The sequence below is a fragment of the Corvus kubaryi genome, unplaced genomic scaffold (genome assembly GCF_017639235.1).
Source record: "Corvus kubaryi isolate FWS band 111438036 unplaced genomic scaffold, C.kubaryi_AGA036_p1.0 37397, whole genome shotgun sequence".
Taxonomy (NCBI): domain Eukaryota; kingdom Metazoa; phylum Chordata; class Aves; order Passeriformes; family Corvidae; genus Corvus; species Corvus kubaryi.
The window spans coordinates 9,798,749-9,822,404 of record NW_024581136.1 but is presented as its reverse complement, the minus strand read 5'-3'; the positions used below and the strand labels follow the sequence as shown (position 1 = coordinate 9,822,404).

The following is a 23,656-nucleotide window of genomic DNA, read 5'->3' as shown; positions in this document are numbered from 1 at the left end:
TGCCAACCTGCTGAACTTGATCCTTGGCTGTAACTTCTTTGTAGAACTATCTTATTGATGCAGAAATGTTAAGAGTAAGTGGAGCTGCACCACAGCTGCAGTCATCATCAGATATTCTTCTCAGCAGCCACGGGATGATATGTCACTTCTGCATCAACATTCATTTTGGGTGCTCAGCTCCACAAACAGTCCAAACAGTAGTCATTCATTCACTATTTGATCCATAAATAGACTTGGGTTGGCAAGAAACAGGTCACCAGGAAAATGTAATTCAGCAGACAGAATCAGCAGCTATCACTACCCCCAGCAAACCAAAGTCACCCCTGGCAACTTCGAATCAATGAGTGCACAAGAATAACCAGCCCAGTTCCTGATGCCAACTTCTTCATAAATACACTTCCATTCATCTTCCATCTCTTCCCATCTCCCAACTCAAAGTCATCGTCCAGATCTCAAATACATAACAGAACAGGTCTTTTTTAGCACAACTCAGAAGGTCCAACCTTGTTTCTGCTTCCAGGTCAGGTTATTTCTCTCACTCCCACAATGTCTATGCTGGATCAACTGAATGTTGTTAGAGCTGCAGTCTCCGTTCTGAAGTGCTGATAGAGGAATTAGCTTTGAATTTACTTGTGTAACTTTAAATGCTAGAGGCGACTTAGAAAAAAGCCAAAACATTTTAGCAATGTTGCTCTAAATAAGCTAATTTGCTATCAGAGTTCAGGTGCCATTTGCCATCACTACTTCCTATCAGTTGCACAGACAGTGTGATAAACAGCTGCTGTTGTAGTTAATAAGCACAGGTATTTTTTGCACTTGTGCATACACACAAACAATAATGCAGAATGTGTATGTTCTTGGTCCATAGTCACCGGCCAAATAGAGCTGCTGTTTGGTACTACCAGAGAAATCTCTGTTACAAGAGGACAAAACTTCAGACCTGGAGCAATTCAGGGTACCATCCGACAGTACTCAGTGTACTTTTGGTGCACTTCTGACATTTGACACAGACAACACCTGGAACTGCTGGCTCCCAGGAGCTCCTAGGGGAAACAAAGTGCTCCCAGCTGGCTCTTTAAGAAGTTTTTTGGTCATAAATGCATTTTAATTGAAGCTTAATTAGAAGAAGCAATCTTGATTAAATTTACTTATGGAAAAGGTTTCTCAGGTCCAGGTTAGAAATAAAGACAAGTACTCTGAACAGATGGGGTTATCCAGGTATCCTGGACTATTTCACTGTGTGTAAATAAAGAGTGGGAAAGCATCTATAATACCAAGAAAAAGCCGTGGAAAAAAAAAAATCATTTTTAACTGCCAGTAAAATGACCTGCAGCAGTTGCTGTGTATGGGGTTGCAGAAAGGCAGGATAATTCCCAAGATCCTACTTGGATTTAGCAGACAAGAGATAAGCATTTGATTCCCTGCTTGCCAAACACTCAAGGAGGCAGAAAACTAAGAACTGTTTCTGTGAAGCATATTGTTATTGCAAGGCTGCATCTTGCACGGCCGTGCTGGCCAGAGGCCCCACTGAGAGGGCGAGTTTGGAGAACTGGCTCCTTGAGCCAGCCCAGTCTTCCAACACTGCAGCAACTGGCATGAAAACCCTCCTCCCAGGCTGCTATCGAGAAAGCAGAGATTTATGCTTGTCATGTCCACAAAGAAAGTGTGATGGCTCTGTGCTTAGATGTAGAGCATCAACCGCTATATTAAGAATATATATTAAGCTATATTAAGAAGTATGAAGAATTTCCCAAACAGCTTTTATTGGTCAGGCACTAATCTCAACCCAGAATTTTATTAGGTATTACCTGCTATTTTCTTTTTCATTCTCACAACACCTGCAGGTGATAACTGTCAGAATGATATTAAAGGTTTGGTTTAGAAGCATCCAATTTTTACTTGAGAGCAATGCCAGCATCTCTTTTCTCTATTCACTAGGAAGATGCCAGTGTTTTCATGTGTCTGCTGTGTCAACAAAGACAGTTGGGGACCATTATAAATGCCCTCTACAGCAGGCACCATCCCAAAGTTCAGAACATTTCACAAACACTAACTAAGCCTTACGGCATCCACAGTGATTTATTATGACCTCCCTTTCACAGATGGACACACTGAGGTTGTGACTTGCCAGTGGACAATGCTATTTCTATTTCTGCTTCTGGCTCCAGCTTACAGAGCATCCTGGCACAGGTCCCTGCACCAAGCGCCTCCCTGGTGTGGGCAGCACTTCTCCACACACTTCCAAAAGCTTGCACCAGGCCTGCTCCTCATTTAACAAAGACACAGGACTCAGCACATCAGGAAAGGATCACAGCTTTGGAAGCTCCTGCAATGACTGTTCTGAAAGGCTAGCAACCTTCAGGGCTTCTCCTGGAAGCCTGAAGTCCAGGGCTCTAACTGTCCTTCAAAGAGGAAAGTTTAAATTGCAGCCCATAGGAAAAGCATGTGTATCTATACAGAAATGCAGCAGAACGAACCCGCTTGAATTAGTTTTTAAGCTTTTTTTAAAACACTCCTCCCCACTTTACCCCATGTTAACCAGCCCAGCAACACTGCCAGCATCAAGTTAGAGCTATGAGACACATTTATCAACAACCATTCCTCCAATAACTAAGTGAAAGGCTGTATGGAACCCTGCTGTTACCACAGAGAGGCACTTACCCCATCTCAAAGCTTATACCCCGATTTCATTCTCTGCTACAAGCAAGCTGTTTAAAGGGTTTCTAACTTAAAATGGAAAATGGCTTTTTTTAAGCTTAAAAGTTGCAACAGAATGCTCCACACGCCCAGCATGCCAAGCCAACACGCACAGAGCAAGACAACCATAATGCAGCATCTTCTTAGGCAGCTTCATAATACCTTCCTGCCTCAGGAGAGCCTTCCTTCACTCCCTGTTTTCCCCTCCTGCTGGCATATTTTTGTAAGCCCCTCAAGCATTATCTCAGTATTGCTGCTTCATTCTGGTATGCCAGGGTGCTGCTGGAGGTGCTCAAGGGTTTTAGCATTACCAGAGGTGTGCACAACTAACCTGTAGCTTGCAGCCTTCCTTCTCCCAGGCAGACAGATGTTAAGTTCAGCTGAAGCTATTAGGGAAGACAAACCAGGTTTCCATGGTTATGGGAGCCTGAGCTACTCATCTCAGGGAAAAATGCAATGCACGAACCACTGTTAGGAAGCAGCGGAAACAAGGCCAGACTTCTGGGCAGCTCTGTAGAGCAGCTCCTTGATGTTTTACATGCGAGCACCAGCACAAAAAAATCAACCAAACAACAACTTTCTTGACAGCCTGGAGATCTTCAGGCTTAGACAGCAACAGAGTCTTATACATGTTCCACTGCACTTGAGCAGTGACAACATCTGCAGCACAGATGGGCAGGGCTGTGCTTCTGGCCCTTGCTCACCTGGGAGAGCCTTACTACCCTCTAAAGGGGGTCCATGCTGCAGAATGAGGCATTTATTTATTACCAGAGAATAAACTGTCAATAGATCTGAGCTGCTGGTCTCGCAGGCGAGATGAAGCAGGTGCAGGCTGTTCTACAGGGCACGAATAAAAAGCTTGTGCATGAAAACCCTGTGAAGACAAAATCTGCAGGTGTGAATTTGCAAATCTGTCCCATTAAATTAGAAGGTTTTGGCTCAGCGTGCTGCAAAAATACACACAGAAAGCCATAGACCTCTCCTTCTCCAGAGAAGGCATAATACACATTCCTTCATGCTGTCCCAAAAGTAAAATGGTTTACGATCAAAAGCCTGCGCTGCTTCAAACTGAAACATTGATGAGGCTGAGGATGCTGATACAATGTGGAAGTGACAACTGCAGAGCCCCAGCAAATTTTGGAGGCAGTGACTCTCCAGGGCAGGGAACATCACATTCTCAATCCCATTTATGGTGCTAGAATAGCAACACAGCTATGTTAATTCCCAGGCAAGGAAATTATTCTTTCAGAGCAGAATAAAACAGATTTCAGGGTTATTTTGGGAGTTCAGACCAGGGAATCAGTTGATCACCTTGCCCCATCCCCCCTGATATTTCTCTCTACAGCTACATGTTGACTGCCTGTCCTGACATCAGAGCAGCCCAGGCTTAGCAACACCTATGCCTGGTAATCAAACTCCACCAACACCTTGCAAACCTGTAAATCCTGTGCTGCCAAAGCAGCAGCCAGCCAAGACTGAAGCTCATGACCTCCTGCCAGGGCAGGAACCATGTGCTCCACCAGCAATGGGCACTGCCATGCACACTCCCAGCTTGTTTCATTCCCCTAAGCCACTGCTCCATTGCATAGCACAGGGGTACCAGAGCTAATGAATGCTGGAATAGAGACACTTATCCAGTAAGGAATCGGATCAAGATAAGCCAATTACTTTTCCACAGTGTTTGACCCTGATCTACAATTAATAAATCAATGAAAATATTATTTTCCCTTCTTCTGAAGAGAAACAAGCTGTCACCATCAATAATGATGTATCCTAGTCTCTAGGATTTTCCAGTAGAGCAAAAAAGGCTTGAAGAAAAGAAACTCAGAAGCATCCAAGAAGGAGGGCTTTTTTTTCCTATTTCAGGGCAGATTTGGCTGGTATTGACCACTCAAGAATAACTTCACTTTCTAAAGAGTCAACTGTGGGACACTAATTTGCTCAACAAATGAGAGACTCTGTGGGGTGCAAAAGCACAAACACACACACGATGCCAAGGCAGTGATTAGATCCACACAAAAACTTCTCCAAAGTGCCTAGCTGGAAAATAGGTTTTCACAGATCCATATTCTGTAGGACAAACAATGATTTTGTAATTTCTTTGACCAGACCATACTGCATATTGCAGCAGACCTAAGCAATCTCCTCATAACCACACAAAAGAATTGCTGGAGCTCAGCACCTGCCCATCAGGATGTCTTAGGCAAACTGCTTGCTGAGGCAGACATTTGAGACTCTATTTAAAATATATTTGCCTTATCAAGGGTTATTCCTAAACAATTAGTGCCACTCTGCTCAAGGCTGTACATTATTCATTTAGCTCCTCTGAGGCACCCGAGAAGGATCCAAGATGTACAAGTCTTATGGGCAATTCAAACTCAGGGCAGGGATCTGATGCTGTTCTCTCCCCAGTAAAACTGTGCTGGCCAAAGGCACCCAAGAGTGGCTCGTGAGCTCCTCAAGCTGCACACATCAAATGCATGGAGGTTTTTAATTTGTCCAGTCTGCCATTTACTGCAATGACTTGTGTGTCATAAAGTCTCATCCGCTTGACCTTCTCCCCCTAAATCCCTGCAATAAAAACTGCAGTAATTCGTGCTCCTTGCAACCAAACTTGATCCCTCTTCCCTGCATTCAAACCAAGTGCATTTTAACAGCACTGGGAATGCCTTGGGACACTCAGGTGCATCTGCTGTGGTTCATTTTCCTCTCTTAGGCAGAGATCAAGAAGGAAAGCCACACACACACACAAAGCACTGCTGCTCTGCAAGGGGCTGCAGGCTCTCAACAAAAGGAAATGTCCCTTCTCCTACTGATTACAGCCCTCAACTCAGCTTGGCTTTGGTCTCTGACTTGCAGAGTCAAATATCCATCCCAAGGGCTCTGGCTAGAATTGGGAAGAAACTGTCCTGCACTGGACAGGTAAGGATACCAAATGTCTGTGTCTGCATCCCACTAGGCATCCCTGTTACTGCCTGGCAAGCAGGATGGCCTACAAATGAGTGAAGGTTTGGGTTGTCACACCTGTTTCTTGAAATGACCACACAGAGACTGAAAGGAAAGGAACTCTAGATCTATTATCAGTATAATCCTTCCATGTAATAAGCTAATAAGTATAGTTCCAAATAAATCAATAAACCCAAGTAACCAACAGAGGAAGGAATTTCTTGATGACAGAAACATCCATTAGTGTCTTGTTGGTTGAGCTTCAGAAAAGGCCTGGCAAATCTATAAATAGCTATACATAGTGTTTCCTATTCAAAAACAAGAACAAGAATGAAGTGCAAAGGCAAACTAATCTGTAAGGCTGGTGCCCAGTGACATGGAGTGCTGGCACACTTTTCTGTCATTCACACAGGGCCAGAGATTAAGTCAGTCTCTACACAGTTAAACAGCTTTCCAAAAGTAGTGCTGGCACGGGGCAAGGCAGCAGTGGAAGCAGGACTCTGCTGTCCCACAGCATATATCACAGAGCTGACACTTTGGATAGCTTTTCTCTCACAGCTCTGTGCAGCAGCCAGGGTTTGTCCCACCAGGACTACAGATCTGAGAGGAGGCAAACCCTCCCAGCATGGCCCTACATGCAGCTCTCACACAGCCAAAGACTGAAACAACTCCAGAACCCGGCCAGCATCCCACCCTCCACCTGCACACCCCAACCTTTGCTGTGGGTGCTCCCAGCAAGCAGTGGGGGGCTGCCTCAAGCACAATACACCTCCAGGGCAGCTCAGTACAGACCACTGTTCCATGAGACCCTGGGCTAGGAAAAGCCCAGAAAATAGGTGAGATTGCACCAGCTGTATGATTGGTTCTGTGGCAGCAGGAGCCTCCAGGAGCTCTGCACTGACTCAGGTAGCTCAGTTTGTAGCCCAGAATAAACTTGCTTTTCAGCTGTCCCCATGGAGCAGGGACCACTACCCACACTCAGACTGGAGCACAACCCTTTGGTTTTAAGTTACCATGACAAAGAAAGTAGCCAGGGTTTAAACTAATACTCCATGGTCCTGCCAACCCTACAGTTCATGCAGGAATGTACTACAGTAACATTCTCATGTCGACCCTAAGCTTCTGGTTGGTTTCTAGGTGGAATTTAACAAAACCAGGATTTTTTTGGACTTACATAAGAAGCAGCCTGTCACCCAGGTAAAACCCTTGAAGATAACTAGCCAGCAGCATAGATTTACACAAATTTAAGAAATCACTTCTCATGGCATACATTGCTTTTTGAAGAAAGCCCACGCTATAAAACAGCTCTTATCTTGAGCCTTTTCCTTCAAGTTTTGAGAAGCGTCTTACTATTTGTTTGTTGCTTTTCAATACTATCTGAGCAGAGATTAGACAGCAACTGATGTTGTGAACACTGTGCATAGATCTTTGAGAAATATCCATCTTCCATACAGAGCAATCAACCATGAGACACTGAACCACTGAGACTGAATAGTTTCAATTTAGAGTAAAAGCAAAAACTAAATCTGCCCAGATATATGTTATTTTCTATATTAAATCTAGGCTTTTCAATAAATTACACTTCATAAAAACTGGAGGACCAGGAAAGCTGTATTATCTTTTCACAAAGTGTATTCTTATGTGTCGGCTACAGAAATAAACACTATGATTTGATATCTCCTTTTCCATAACAGGCAGCAGTATCACCTACACATCGATACTTCTGCATACTTCCATTTCTACTAATTTCTTGGGATCTAAGGTCCTACCTACTCAAAGGTACATCTTAATGAATGCATACTCACCTCTCAATCTCTGAGCAGTTCACACCCATCTCTGGGAAAAACATACATTTAAATCTGCATTATGTAACCATTCCCCCGTACTCCCTGATTTTTCAGCAGGTAACTTGTTTTTGAAGTTGCAAATCAAAGGCTGACTTTGAAGGATGGGCTACGCCTCTAAAAGCACAGCTTCCATGCTTGCCACCCCAAGCAAAGGCATTGCTCTGTCCTCAGAGCAGCCCTCTTCTGAGTCAGTGTTACTCCTGCAGGGAGCCTAAGGCTTGGAGGCAGTCAAAACCTTTTTGCAGGTACTGAACTCTGATTTATAAGGACCACAGTACTCCTATGGGAATGCTCAGGATGCTGGCAGGTGGAGGAAGAAAGTGAACACCCTGGAGATCTAGCTTTCTCTTAACTCCACAAAAATCTTCATTTAAGACTTAAAAACTGCATCCTTTAATCTCTATAAATACACTGAAATATTTACACATGGGTCAATAGCAGAAAACATCACATTTCCTCAAAGCCCCTAAACCTGGGAATCGTACATGCTAAAAGCAAGCATAACTACTGTGCTGACTTATTGCTGCTCCATTTCTTTATGCCAAAGGGGGGCAACTGTATCCCCACTCAGAGATCATCTGCTTATGAACCAGGTCACAGATGCTTCCTCAACAAGCCCCCAGACTTTCTCTACTACCACTGTTGAGAATTGCCTTTTGGATTCCTACCCCACCCCACCAATTATGCAAGAACAACTCTGCATTTTCCAACAATGAGACAGTCATCAGGGTGACTGCAGTGAAGTATCATACAGGGCCAAATAAAAATGTTCTGCCATCTTCAACTAACCCAAAAATAGTTGAAGAATATTTTTAATAAGTTCAGCTGCCTTTCCCTACTAACACACTGCTTCAAACTTGTGGTTCACACCCCCATTCTCTTATTAAGGGAAAGTCCCTGGAGAACTCCATCTTTCACACTGCAATAAGGAGTCTCCCTATCGTTCATTGTAGATACGAATTTTCTGATGTTCTATCTCAGAGTATCAAGGAAAAGGTGTTTTATTCCTAATTGTGCTAGAATGAGAGTTTTCCTTGAACTTTCAAGAGTGACCTTGAGCAAGTTGCTTTACTCTGTGCCTCATTTTCCTTTCTAGCACTGATAAAGCTTCCTTTTTGTAGCACTGATACTCATGCATGCAAAGAGCTATATAACAATTTAGTGTTGTATGTCACAAAGGTTGGCATTTCACCAGGCAGACTGATTTGAGAGGAGGAAAGAATGGAGTCCAGCTGCCAGACTCAGCTCCAGAAGCCACATGGCATTAGGAAAAATATTGGAATTGATGAGAATGAAGCTTTTGGGCTCTTTTGGAAAAACATGAAATGCCACATGAACATGTGTCACCTGAACATGCTTAAGATGCTGATCTAGGTTCAAACAGACGTATCAAAACAAAGCAATTCAATATTGATGAAGTGACTTCATGTCCCACAGATTTCCCATTCTGTCTGTTTTTTTAGTCTGGATAACTGCTAGTATTGAAACATTTGAACTTTTTAGGAAATAGGTATTTCAAAAGTTATTCAAGTCTATACCAGAGCCGAAAGGCTTTACCTTTGCCAGTATTTCTGATTGGCTCCTGGGACAGTAGTTGGGTACGCAAGGTGAGCTGCAGTACCACCAGAAGGAGCTGGCATTGCTTGTTCCTGACTGTTGTAAAAACAGAACAATATGGACCATTTTCAGAAAAGAATTGTAGGTTCTTTGTGTTCTACCCTGTATTGTTGAAATAGCTACATTATTCAGGCAATATCAGGTGTGGAGCATTACAGCACCTCTGCTTAAGCACCAGCAGCATAAGATGCATACGAATCTGAGATGCTGACTTGAGATGTGCCAGTTCTATTGCTGGCACAGATGGGTGTGCCAGGACAGGGGAGACTGCAAAAATCAAAGGCAACATGACAAGGCAAAGACAGGAAAAGCACCCACTGATACAGGTGCTTATTGATTTGGGCCCCTCATTCCTCAACGGCAAATGTACACTTTTATGTAACTAATTAGTGGTGTGCCCTCATCAGGGTTTGGCAATATGGACTCATGGATCTCTCTGAACAGTCCCAAATACATCCATCACTCACAGAAACAGCCAACTAGTACCTGAGAGACCTCAAACATTAAAGCAGCACAACTCTCCTTCCCCTTCCCTCCCGAAAAGGCAATTATAAATAGCCACCTGCTAGAAGCATGCACATCCACACAAAGCCCTGGGTATTTACCTCCAGCAAAGAGCCATAAGATAACAATTACCCAAAGAATAACGTTCTTTCACATCATTTCTCTATGTTGCCTTTTCTATTACTGCAAATATTTGTCTTTGAAGATCATTTTCTGCATGAAAAATTAGACTTACTGTGCATAGAACCTTTACAGGTTATTAAGCCAGACGAACTACAACTATTTTAAACTTAGAATACAGTTGCTATAATAACTTTATAAAACACGTATGGATTTTAAAATTAAAGGTGATTATATACACCATTCATAACATCTTCATAGCTCTATAAAAATTCTCTGATATTTAAAAGTATTAAATGTTTTATGTAGGAGAACCCTCTCTTATCCTGAAGGATTTCAGTCCCACCAGGAAGTGCCTATCAATTGATTCTTTTTAGTAGGGAAAATATTAGCAATATCTTTTACAAAGAGGTCTAGTGTATCCTGCAAAATGGTGCAAACAAATGAACAAGCCCTCCAGTCCTGGTTGATGGAAACATTACCCATGCAGGACAAAATGTGAAGAGGGCAGTGACGCAGACAGGCGTTTGATCACATGCACTCGTAACTCCATTTACCATTCAAGGGAATCTTCATCCGCCAGCCTCGCAGCAAACCAACTATAAAACAATTATGGGATTGCAATCTTCTGCCATCCCAGTGATTGCAAGACTGTACAGCAAGTATTGGAGCTGACAGCACAGGAGGAGAAAAAGATGTTATGAAATGCCAGGTGATTAGCAATTGTAACAGAAATTGGACAATTACATAGACAGCTACTTCTGTCTCTTCATCTGTGTTTCTGTAAGGGAGCCCTTCTGTGAGAGCATAGATCAGCCTAGAGAACGCAGCAAACTTACAGGAACACTTCTCAGACCTCATGTTCTCCTAATGCCCCTGCATCGCTGTCTTTACCAGGGACAAGATTAGGGCTGAGGCACAGCAGGGACATTACCACCCATATAGGACCCACATCAAGTGACTGCCTAAACATACAGGCCTGACAACAGCTACAAAAAAAACCCCACAGAATACAAGATGTTACCATGGTGATCACCTGGAAAGAAAAGAAAGCAGAACTGAGGTTTCCTTGTGTCCTTGTCTATCCTGCCAAACAGGTCAGATGCACTTTCCTCCTTCTACAATCTTCAACCACCATTTAGGCTGCTGCAGCACTAATGCAATGCCTCCAGGCCCAACACTATGACCTTACCCACTGTTACTAAACACTGCTGCTCTGTTTGTTGCTGAAGTGGTGAAAAAATATTAGGAGTCATCATCCAAAAAATAACTAGTAAACTTCAACTTTGCTAATCATGATGGCAGCTAGCATGGGATGCATCTCTCCGGTTTAAACTCATCTGAGATGTTTCAGAGAACAGTTGTGAGCTATGAACTTCAGAGAAAGGTACAGAGGGAAGCTAACATCACGCCACTAGGCTGGGGGTGAACTTGTGCTTTAGTAGTATAATGGCTCAAAACCTTTTGGATTAGCAGGAGAAAACAAAACATCACTGCCTTGGTTTCAGAGCTGCATTACCCACTAACCTTCATTCCACTGAGCAGCACAAAAGATTTAAAAGCAATCTCAACACCTGAACATTCAGAGGTAAAATTTAACCCAGGAGTCCTGCTGCTCTGAACTGTCCTCTTCCTCATCCCCAACAAGATGAATTTTCCAAAGTTCCCTAGCCAACAACACAACATCAACAGCTGGATCCAACCACTCCCAAATTGTAAATGCTACCCAGGCAAGGTCTCAGATCAGCACTGATCTGACACTAAAGCCACACTGGGTTCCTAATACTACTCCTACACAAGGTAATGAAGATGTCAATCCCAGAGCACACATGAACACATACTGTCCAGACAGCCTCCCACTTATGTCCAGGGCCAAAGTCACACAGTCCCCACGCACAGTAACTCCACTAACCAGAGGGTTCTGTAGCCACTTTTTCTTGATAGAGTACAGACAATAAGGGGGTAAACCCCGGTGATTTACAAGCTGGTGTATTGAACTTGGCACAGCTGTGTGAAACTCTGGCTCTCCATCCCCACACTTTTTTGCCAGCATGGGTTGAGCTGAGAGCCAAGGGGTTTCTTTTCCAGAGGAGCAGGAGCTGATTTATTGCCTCATGTAGCTGTAATTAGCCCCTCCAGGAACAGAAATGACAGTCCAATATGTCTTTCAGCAAAAAAGAAGGATCCAATATCAGGCCCATCCAGGTTTGTCTTATATCAAGGAAGTTCACTGAGTTCACTGCCCATGCTGCGATATTTCTGGATTGCTCCATCATTATCTAGGGTCATAATTAGGGACAAGCTGATTGTATTTTCCCCTCAAGGAGGTACATGAGCTTTTCAATTTGTTACACTCAGGGCATTCAGCAGTCATTGGCTGATAGCCACCTTGGTCACTATTTCTGGGACCATGCACCACCACTATAAATACATGGAGTTCATAGCCATCAGTGCCAGCTGGGGCTATTGTGGGACATGAGGTGAAAGCCACATAATTCATAAACCAAGACAGCACAATGTGATTTGAATGGTGCTTTTTTGGTAAAGCTACAAGATAATCTATCTAGATGAGATCACGTCTTTATGGAACTAAACAGTTTCACATGGCCTTCCCTGTCACTTGAGCCAATAATCACTGGCAGAGAAGGGGCAGAACACTTGCAGGTGGTATCTTCTGCACAGAAATATGTGATATAGCCAATTGTAACACCTGCTATTTAGTCATCAGTTCTGTTGAACTTTCCTGGGAAATCCTAGGGAGAAAGTAAGTTTTAAAGTTTTCAATAACTCATTACTGTTTGTTAACAGTATCAGTAACATAACAGTAATTAATAATTTTTTCCCCTAAGGAAGTAATTTCAAAATGACTTCAAACTAACACGTTATTTAGAACTGAAATACAGTATTTTTGAAGAGAAGAATACACAGGCTTTCCTGACAATGTGTCTCTCCTTTCTGGCAAGCAGCACTGTGTCTCTTTTACAAAGGAAGTTAAAATGGAAACCTGGAAACAACCATTTTCCTCATCAACTTAAGCTCCAAACTTCAACAGATAGAAGATGTATAAGGTTGATTAGGGAAATAGTATAAGAGATAAAAACAGTGATAAAGCTTTATGGTCCATATGTACCTCCACCTGGAAAGGCCTTAAAAGCATCCCGTGAAATCCACAGCCCCACAGAAATCTGTAAGAGTTGGCTATTGTGATACCTCCTTACAAAAACAGCACACAGTAAAACTGTTTAGCTAGCAAACATGAGCTTTTACTCTCAGTTACACTGTTTATACTACCACAGGTGTTGACAAACTCTTGTGAATCCAAGGCAAGAGCCATTAGAAAGTGCAGCGTCCAGGAAGCCCTTGACTGGCCTGGATGGTGAGGAAAATACTGGGTCCAATCCAGTTCAGCACAGACATTTCATAAAATTGGATTTTCCGCAAAATAGATCTGATTTTCAGGCACCTCCATTGCAAACAGGAGGGAGAAGAGGTAGATGCTTAACTTCAGTGCTCCTGACAGACAACAGCCCAGAGTGTCCTGCCTTAAGCTTTGCTAGAACACCAACTCCCCCTAAGGCTGCTGTCCCACACACTAAGGAGAGGGACTGTCCACAGGCAGGGAAATCGCCAAAGACAAAGTCCTCACACATGTGAGGAGGCAGGATGGAGAGCCAAGCACCAAGCACTCCTGCTGAGTACCATGGGCAGGCTCCGAGCCAAAGCCCAACTCACAGAACTGATGTACAGGTACTGGGGAGGGACTGAAGTGGGAGATACCCACCTACGTGGTCCTGATTTTCTCCAAGCCAATTGCCCACCACAGCTACTTTCTAGATCAGCTGGAGCTGCAGTCAGGACATGCTCTGTTTGGTTTGGATTACCAAATCACCATGCAGCTTCTGGGTAACAAAGCTGACTTCAGGAACACAAGAGCAGCAAGGCAGCTGTGCAGCAGCCTTACCTTTGAGGTTACTGAGTATAAACTCATGCTCCACATGAGCATAAATGCATTTTCAGTGATGGTGATGCCAGCTTTAACAGTGCTGAGATTGAGACTGTTCTGGATTCACTGTTCCCAAGAACCTTTAAATAAAAAAGGAACTTCCTTTGTTTTCATGTATACAGCCATATATCTACAACGGGCCATCCATCCAAAAATTCCCACTGTTTGGCTGACTTGCACAGCACAGAGCACTGCTTGCACTAGAAGATCCCCCTGCATGCAAAGCTCAGCATCAGCCTCAATGCCCTGTTCTCAATTTCACAGACAGCAGAGTATGAGGCTAAATTCTGCACTTGGATCTGCTGTCATCAACCTTAGCATGGTGCCACAGAAGGGACAATTTAACCAAAACCAGTATTTTCTTACTATAAATAATTAAAATTTTAAACACACTCTGTTCTTTGTCTCTGTATACTGCCCACGGCTGTATGCTTTAGTATGTCAGGCTTGTCCTCACTAGTTCTGGGAACCTTCTAATCAAAGGGGGTGGGAAATTCATCCTTAGTGCCTTTACTTTTCCTTTTTTAAAGAAGCAAACAAAAAACCCCACAAAGTCTTGCTGTTCCTGGATGTTAATATTTTTTGAGAGGGGAATGCACTAAAAGCACCATTTAGGTCTGAGAGCCCAGAATTAATGTTACTGAGAGATGAATCATGCAAATAAAACTGACAGGTAAATCTAGATATCTGGCACTATGTTTAGTAGCAATGGCAGAGACATGTCTCAGCACAGAGCAACTTGTTGTAATTCATAGTCAGTTTTAAGATGGGGTGGATATTCTGACTTTTGAAGATACCATATAGTAATTTTAATAGCAGTTGCTAACACAAATGCCTCAAGGCTATATAACTTGTAAAGTAAATCACCTTCAAAGTGGTAGGAAGAAAGTAAAAGTTAAATAAGCCACAAATGTTTGGGTTTTTAGCATCACCTTGAAACAATATAAAATTACTTCTTTAAACCTTTACTACTTCTTCAATAGTTAACAATTGAGGTCTAAAGGCATTTAATTAGGTCTTAAACCATATAATCAGTATTATTTCCTCTGTTTTCAGTTCAGTAAGACATTAGAGACCTGAACTTTGCCTACTACCCAAATGAGGCATTTACCTACACCAGTTCAAATTGAGAACAGCTCCATGTACTTCATTTAAAATCTTGACTGGAAGAGGAGACTCAGGACAGTAATTTTTAAACTTCTCTGCTGATTCCCCCATCACTTCTCATATTGCAACAAAATGGTTATAATTTGCAGTATGATATTTCTCCACTGGGGCACACTAATAGGAATGAAAAGTTTAAAAATTAACAGATGACTTTGTCAATACAATTATTTGATAATGTATGGCACCGGTTAACAGGCAGGCTCAGAATACCAGGAGCACTGGTCAATACTAAAAGGGAATATGAATTCAAAGCCAGAAAAATATCTCAAAAGCTCAGATTCAGCCTTCAAAAGATCAAATAAGCTGGAAATACTATAAAAAGCAGGTCTTGCTGAGGAAGCCTATTCTACTGTCAACCCAGTTATGCTGCAATGGCTTGTTAGTATCAAATTAGAAAATCCAAGTCTCCCTTCATGTATAATTAACTTTTTTTCCCCCTCCATTTACTAGAAGGTGCTGGATTCTACATTTTTTTTCATTTTGTTGGCATTACTGCTGTTCCCCTGTCACTTACAGTGTGGTAGAGCCACTAGTATGTATAAGACTGAATTCAGGGCTATTCTAAAGGGGCATAGAAATGGACATTTCTGCATCACAGCAAGCACAGTGTGTGCAAGGATTCTCAAGCAGAGAATTAATTCATACTGTATGTCTTCTTGAAAAATTTCAGAAAACTAAGCTGACTCTCAATATCATCTATGATGAAATAATTCTGGATATGCGGAATATTTTGGTATTTGTTTATTATCTTTCTAAGGCCACTGCTGCAAAATATTCTTAACAAGTTTTATACTCACTGAAGTGCTCCCCCAAAATATATATTCAGGACTACACATCAATTAAGAATGAAGCGCTGAAGGTTGTCCTTCAAAGCAGAACTTTATTCCACTCTGCTCAATTTCATACAGGTTTGATCTTTCAAACTGCACAGACACCTGTAATTCCACTCCACCTCAAACAAATCACAGTCAAACAAGCACCACAACATCTGGATCCTGCTCTTCAATGCCCCAAGTAAGGATAAACACTCAGAAATGAGAAGGGTGTAGAGACCAGTGTGCAAATGAGAGGGGGAAGTGGCGAGGTCCAGAATCCAGAACCAGAGAGTTCAAGCTCCTCAGTAGGGTCATGTCAGAGACCAACATCAACCGAAGATCCCTTCAGGTCTCTAGTCATACATTTGCTTGCACAGTGACTATCACAACACTTAAGCACACCCATTCTACCAATAACCTTGTCTGCCTGGACTTGGAGAGAAAAATAAACAATGATAGCACTTTGTATTGGAGTAAGCATGGCATACAACTCCCAGCGACCAGATGGGCCTCAGTCTTCCTGAGGAGGCCTTCCTGCTTGTCAGCCTCTTTTAGAAATAGCGTTATATGCCAGGAAAGTGTTTTTGCATTAATAATACATTCTCAGTGACTGAGAAGGAAGGCAACTTTCCCTCATTACGCCAATAAGACATTCAGCACTTCTGGAGGATTTGTGAAGAAAATCCAAGTAGCTACATTCAGCAAATTAACCTTACCTATTGAAGGCTGATGGCAGATAAAGCCAGCCTTAAGCCAGCCTCCAGTGGCAGGATGAAACATAGGAGGAAGAAGCACAGCTCAAGAAAAAAACAGTTTTCCAAATTAGAAATGCTGTTCCATGCTTCCCTGATTTCTTGCTTTGCACATGCTATTAAAAATAGCAAGCAGAAACGCCTTACTTCTCCAAGTGCACATCCTGATGCACACACAGCCTCCCTCGGCCACGCAGCACGCCGCAGGATTGCTCCGGCGCTCTACGGAGCGGCCATCATCGCCAGCCACAAGATCTCTACTGAAACATGACGACACCATAAATGGTTTAATTCAATCTGAGGAAAAAAGCCGTAGCTTTCAAGGTGCATCCCGCATAAGTATCAAATCATAAGGTTCATCCAAACCTGAGACCTGGGAGAAGAAACTCAATGAATTAGCCCGATGATTTGTAGTCTTATTGACTATAAAGAACACTCTGAAAAAACAGGGATATAGGAGATAGCAAACATCCTTGTATCACTGACAGGAAAATAGTCAACTTTTTCTTCAATCATTTTAAGCATAACAGCATTATTAAAGTCTTTATACTTGGAGTGAAAGCATTAATTACTACACCCATCAGGAATATTTTTCATTGTCAAATTGCCTTTTACCATGCTAATAAACACCAAGATTTGCATGTAAAAATTAATAACATTACCTCATTTATAGGTCAAAACACACTGACTAAAATAGTTTCTGCAATTCTCCCTAAATAACTAGCTCTTGCATATCACATTTTATGGCACATTAGAAATGAGTGCAATTCAGACAAGATTTGAATAGCTGAGTAGATAGGGAAAGATAAGAGCAGAGAAGAAAAATCTTGTGGTAAGCTAAGCCTTAAAAAAAAGCTTAAAAAATTTTTTTTTTTTTTTTAATTTCTGGACCCCAAGTGACCTAGGGATGAAACAGCTGTATGCAGGTCATTACTCAAAGTATCCACAGATTATGCCTCCAGCCACTCTATGTATAAATGGTATGTCAGAACAACTGAATGCATTTAAAAAAAAAAAAAAAAAATCACTTTCAATTACTCTCGCATTTCATTCAGTCTAAATGCAACATCCACAGTTCCCATGTAACTTGTGGAAGTGGGTTGAAGGATTGGGGTATTTTCATAAGAGCCAGATGACAAAGTCCTGCACCAATTTTTACGAGATTTAAGACTATTATGAGGGTCCTCTTCCCCCTTTGTTCAGTAACATGGTGTGTTTGTTGGTATGGAGGACTACGAGCACAGCCATTTACTTTTCCCCCCCTCATTACCCACTTGAGCACATTCGAGGCCTGTTAGAGCACAGATACTTCCTGGGGTACCATATCTACTTCCCTCTGCATGAGATAGGCTTGGGTCACCCTTCTCATTCAGAAGTTGAGGATGCCCACCCACAGTATTTCAGCAGCTACCAAACGATGGCTAATAAAGGTATTAGACTGCTACCTGCTCTTCTAGGTGGCAGCAAATAGCCAAGGTTGGCTCATTTTGCAAGTACCACACAACAACCCAAGCTCTTATCCTCTTTGAGCCCTCCCAGGACAGTCATATTTGTGTTGAGTTTAATGTGATTTCTAAAGCAAGAGGAACAGACATTTCTCTCCCTTTCTGAAATGCGTTCAAAAAAAGCAAGAATGCTGAGTGCTAACTTAGTGCCTGACATTCCCCTCCTCTTTCAGTGGAGACTGAGTCTGAAGAACAGCACCAAAGTAATCTCTCACAGCACCCAACTCCAGCCTCAGGGATAAGGTGTTAAGGTCAGGCAATCAGTGTTCCCCCACTATAGCAAAAGCTGGTACCTACACTGAAATGCACAGCCTGGGGCATGGGGGAGATAGCAAAAAAAAAGATCAGGCCACTTACTGACCTCCCCAAACACACTTCCCTGTGTCAAACTTCAAGCAGCCAGTTTGAGAACTGCAGATCTAAGTAACACGCCCTGCATCTCACACAGCACATCACTGTGAAAGGCTGAGAACAGGGAACTGCCTCCTCTATGGAAAATGCTCTGCCCAAAGAAGCCTCTGACCACCTTGACAGAGATGCAAGTATTCCCCAAAGAAAGAAAACAGTTTTGTAACAAAAGTAACCGTGCCACTATTTTGATTGTGTTACAAACAAGCACGTAAGATGGCTTGTGTGACCCAGCCTTTCCCAAAGCAATCTGCACTACTCCAGCACATGTGTGTGACAGTATGTGCTGCAGACTCACCTCTAACAAACATAGGATGTGTCAAAAGTTTGACGTGAGCATTTCTGACAGCTTCAGGACATGAACTATGTCTTGGATCTTTAAGATCTCTCCTTTGATTGTTGAAGAAAGCCACAAAGGTGGGAACAGTGCACAGCAACCGCTAGAACTGCATGTTCTCACTTGCCACCCTCTCTCACCTTGTCCACAAAGTCTGTCTTCAATCCTAACATCCACCAGCTCTTGTTGGGTTTTGATCACAAGTTCTTCAAGGTGAAGATTCTGTCCTTTACAGGCATAGCATGCAGGCAGCTGCACAGAGGAAGCTGGCCCACAATGCTGGGGCTGGCCAAGGAGGCTTCAGAGCACTTCTGGTCGGACAAGATGGATTAAAACACACTGTCCATGCCCATATCCACAAGACAGCACAATGCAAAGAGCTCAGACCTGTTTGCCAGTCCCAGGAAGGGGAACTCTGTGCCCTAAGTAAATGGGATCTTACTGTTTAAGGCCTCCCACTTAAAGGTTTGAACATCCCATGCGTACGAACAGCAACATTGTGGCTTTTCTACAAGGCAAGAATCCTGCTCCCAGCATTGTGACTGGGAAGAGAACATGACTCAGGTAGCACTACTGTGGCAGCATCTGCTTAGGACAGTCACACTGCAGAGATGTCCTCTGCAGACATCTTCTCAAAGCCCTTCTGCTTTGGGACCCTGAGCAGAAGAGAGCTGTAAGGCCAGGTTCCCTGGCTTCTCCCACACAGCCTTCTGAACACAAGGATAAGGGTCCTGTGGGACCCACTGCATGGAGAATATCTCTCCAACAGGGCAGGACCATGGCTCAAGGGACTGACAAGAGCATCTCCACATCTCAGCTAACATGGTTTAGCTTTGCTGTCCCCATAGACCAGCTGACAAGAACAAGTCCTGCTGTATTTCCTAGCTAACAGCATGCATCCTATGCTGAAAGCAGCCTGCCCTGCACCCAGGCAATCAAGCTGCCCCAGAGCCACCAGAGCCTAGCACTGACATCCACGGACAGCAGAGAGTACCAAAAACTGGCTGGGCCCCTGAAGAAGGTTCAGGCAGGCAGCCTGCCCCTGCCCCCCCCCCCCATACAACACTGACACATCAAGACCCCAATCCCCACATCAGGCAAGATAAAAGTAGTAATCTGTGTTTTCTGGCAGTAAGGGAAAAAGGGATTTCTGTGTTCTCAGGAGTACAGAAAAGGATACAGCACCTTCAGAGGAAGGGAGTCCTCCCTGCAGCAAGGTTAGCCTGCAGTCCCTCTCTACTCCATCCAGAAGCCCAGGGATCCATTCCACACTGTGCGGCTTGACTCTTGTTCGGCCGATTCCTTTTCCAGCCTCTGAGTCTGAACATCACTGCATGACGTTTCTTCCTCTGCTAAGCATCTTTCTAACTGTGACTGAAGAATCTGGCAAATGACCAAGTATTCTTTAACCTCCACATTAACTATTGTTAGCTTTGGCAAAGTCCAGCTCCTGGGATGCCTGGTGTGGTATCGCTTACTGCTGCAGCCTACAGGAACTGCTGTAGTGGCAAGATTCAGAGAAGAGGGATCAGGTAGCAGATGCAAAACAGAGCTCTCACCCACGGTGCCCTCCATCCCCCCATTGCCTAATGAGCTTTGGGAACAGCCACAACTTTTAAGCTCCTTACTTCTGCAAAAGCTTTGGAGACAGTGAATGTGAAGAACAGAGTAAGTCAGAGAAGCTGTAAGTTAGATGAGGCCAAATGCTACTTTTAGATTACCAAGATGTGTTGGTAACACTGCAGCTCCATAGTGTTATTTATCTTTTAGGCATCATGAAGAGATAGAGATGTTTGGCTCTAGCCAGCTTTGTCTGCTGGAAGGCTGCACCACCTCCTCAATCCTCACCAGACCCTTCCTGGCTTGTAATTTTACTGCAAAAGTCCTAACAGTAAAGTCCTTAGTCCCACATCCCACTGCACAAAAACTAGGATATGTCCTTCTCCCCTCATTCTCATGAATAAGTCCAACCAGTGAAATCAGTTATGGCTGCTCTGAGCAGTGCCAGAGATGGTTCTTTAGCCCATTTTTACGGCAGACTGCAGGCTTTGCAAAGCATCAGCTCCAGCCATATTCAGACAACCAAGTTCTACTGATGGCAAATCGTATGCAGAAATGTCCACAGCAGTCATCAGGGATAGCTGAATTCAGGGACCAGACGGCAGGTTTTCTTAAACAGACTTCATGTTGCTTAATATAGCACACACTCTTCCCCAGTATCTGCACAACACTGAGTTGGAGATGTTCTGAGATTTGCACTGAGGAAGACTGGAGGGGTGGGAGAAAGGCTGCAGGAGGAAGCATTTAAAAAGCAAGAGATGACTTTGGAGAAACATCGTCTTCAAGCAACAATCTCCTAACAGAGGACTCGCAATACAGAGGCCTGGTTAGTAATGAAAACAAAATGTAAACCAGTGCCTAGTAAGGCAATGCAGTTGCAAGTCCATCTAGGATTAGTGTCAAAAGCTGAGGATGTGAAGAGTTTAGTCTGGCTCATCCTTTCCACGGGGGGAGATGTCCTGCATTGTACCTCTCTATACACCTACACAAAACTGCTCCATGAGACCCGTGCACCACAGGCCTTCTCATGCTGCTCCAACACCATTCAAGTTACAAAAATTACTTCAGTGCCAACACAACTGGATCCCTGCCGTGAGAAGACTTCCTTTGCCTTCTCGTTTCTTCACTGAGATGCCAAAGTTCCTTGTGTATTTCCTTTAACATCATCCTTGCTTTGGACCTGTCCCATTTTGGTGCCTTGATTTCTGCTGGTTTTGCTCTTGACAGCCCTTCTTTTTACATAGATAGGGGAAACCCGGAAGAGTATTTGTTCCCTACCTCTACCCCACGAAGGAAAATCTCTAGTAACAGCAAACTGCTCAGAATATTTTGCACAAAAACAAGTAGTGACTCTTGGGCTTGCCTATCCCTTCCACCAAAGCCAAGCACCTGGAAACACGGACTGCTGTGGAGCCCATCTTGCAATTAATAAACACCAGTACCAGCAGCCCCAAAATCTGCCTTATCAGACGCTCCCTGCCGATTCAGGCAGCGACTGCACCATAACAGTTGCTGTTTGCACAGGATAGGAGCTGGGTGACCCTCCTTCTGGAGGTGCTTTTGCCACCAGCTACCTGGACCCTTGCTGTTTTATTGCAGATGTTTCCTTCCTGCTCCCTGCACAACTCCTCCAGCTATACAAGCACCACCTGAAGTTCCACTGAGAGCCTTTTGCCTGCTCGTGTAGTGCATGACAAGGCATGCAGTGTGTTATACTAAAGTCACAGTCCATTTGTTTCGCATCAAGACAAGTACCGACAGGACATTCAAAAGGCAAAGATGGCCCATCTCAGGTTAACTGTGAAAACAGCATGGATAGTAAAAATAAATTATCTTTAAGGCTAACATAACTGCTGTGAGCTTTTTAATTTAAGTAAAGTCTTTGCAGATACGCTTTCTTAGGAGGTACTTACCTGTCCCCAAGCCCTGGTAGTTCTATCGATCACTGCCCACAAGAAACTGTACTTTATAGGACATACTGCCTCCTTATGATTGAAATAGCTTCCTTCCTTAATCAGCATATAATCAGATATTCCCACACAGGAGAACTATAGCCCTGATTGACAAGATAGTTATAAAAATAAACCTGAGGTTTAAATATAGCTTGCTCGTCTCCCTGGAAGGTATGTAGTATTGTGTTATACAAGTCTACCATAATTTTCCTTGAATTAATATAGTCCATATTGTCCCACTGCCTTGATCACTATCAATTAAACTGCTCCCAGATTTGTGTTATACAGGAGAGCTGGCAGCTACGTTGGGTGGGAATGGCAACTCGCCTTTCCTCCGCATGGACTGACTTACCATCAGTATTTCATGGGAAATTAACACGTACAGGTTTTGAGTTCACGTACCAGTTGAATGTGTGATTTCCAACGAAACTGTAGAGGTGGATAGGTAAATAAGCGTGCAGGACCGCACAGCTACATATGGAAACAAAATGCATATGCTCAACCTGAAGAGATATATGTGGATGAGATATCTCTGTATGCAAACACACAAACTAGCCAGGCAAGATTTAATTATCTCCTCTTTCTAGGGTGGACAGCTCAATAGCACAATACTCATCGCATTTCTCCCAATCTATCAGGATATTCTGATGTATTAAATATGCAATGTAACGAGGGCAGAGCTCTATAGCTCTGATCTCGTTTCAGAAAAAAAGAAAAATTAGATTTTTTTTTTTTTAAACCCATTCTAATCGTAAAATGCTTCTCATCTGTTAAAAACCTCCCCATTGCTGACTGGCTAAAAAAACATGGGACAGACCTCATATTTATTATGCAAATCCTCAGCATTAAGAAAACAAATCACCAACTAACATCTGTCTCGCCCTAAAGGAAAATAAATTAAAAAAATCAGCCACCCTTCCCCTCACTCCCTACGCAGCGGGCCGAGCACCCCGCGGGATCGGCAGGGACGCGCCTCCCGCCCGCTCCCCGCCGGTGCTGCAATGTCCCCAGCACAGCGGCAGCCTCGGCCGCCCGGCCCCGCACCAGCCCGGCCACTGCGGTCCTTTCGCCGCCGCCCCCCCGCGCCCGACCCACCTTTCCCTTCCATCGCGGAGCCTTGCGAGCGCCGGCAAGTTGCGGGAAGACGCGCACACTCCTCAGCCGAAAGCCCGGCGGGTAGAGCCGGCCGCCGCTGCCTCGCTCCGCGGTAGGGACGGCGCTGTCACAGCCCCGGAGCTGCAAGCAAGCAAGCGGCGGGGGGGGACGGCGTGAGCCGCCGGGCCCCCCGCAGCCCCCGCGGCGCGGGGAGCGGCGCGGAGCGGGGCGCGGCCGCGGGGGAAGCGCGCGTTACCTGGGCGCCGGCGGGAGCTGTCCCTGGGCGAGCGGTGCTGCGGGGGCGAGTGGCTCCGCGGCCCGCCGCGCTGCC

At 44.0% G+C, this 23,656-nt stretch overlaps 1 protein-coding gene across 1 annotated transcript in view; it reads right to left on the bottom strand.

Annotated features, from left to right (window-relative positions):
* The window catches only part of FGF12 (fibroblast growth factor 12), a 221,343-nt gene extending 197,687 nt beyond the window's left edge, over positions 1-23,656 (bottom strand). The window contains exons 1-2 of the mRNA XM_042041829.1: positions 23,582-23,656; positions 23,326-23,466 (exon numbers count right to left, since the gene is read on the bottom strand). Coding sequence (XP_041897763.1) covers positions 23,326-23,338 — 13 coding nt within the window. The 5' untranslated portion in view covers positions 23,339-23,466; positions 23,582-23,656. The remainder of the gene's footprint in view (positions 1-23,325; positions 23,467-23,581) is intronic.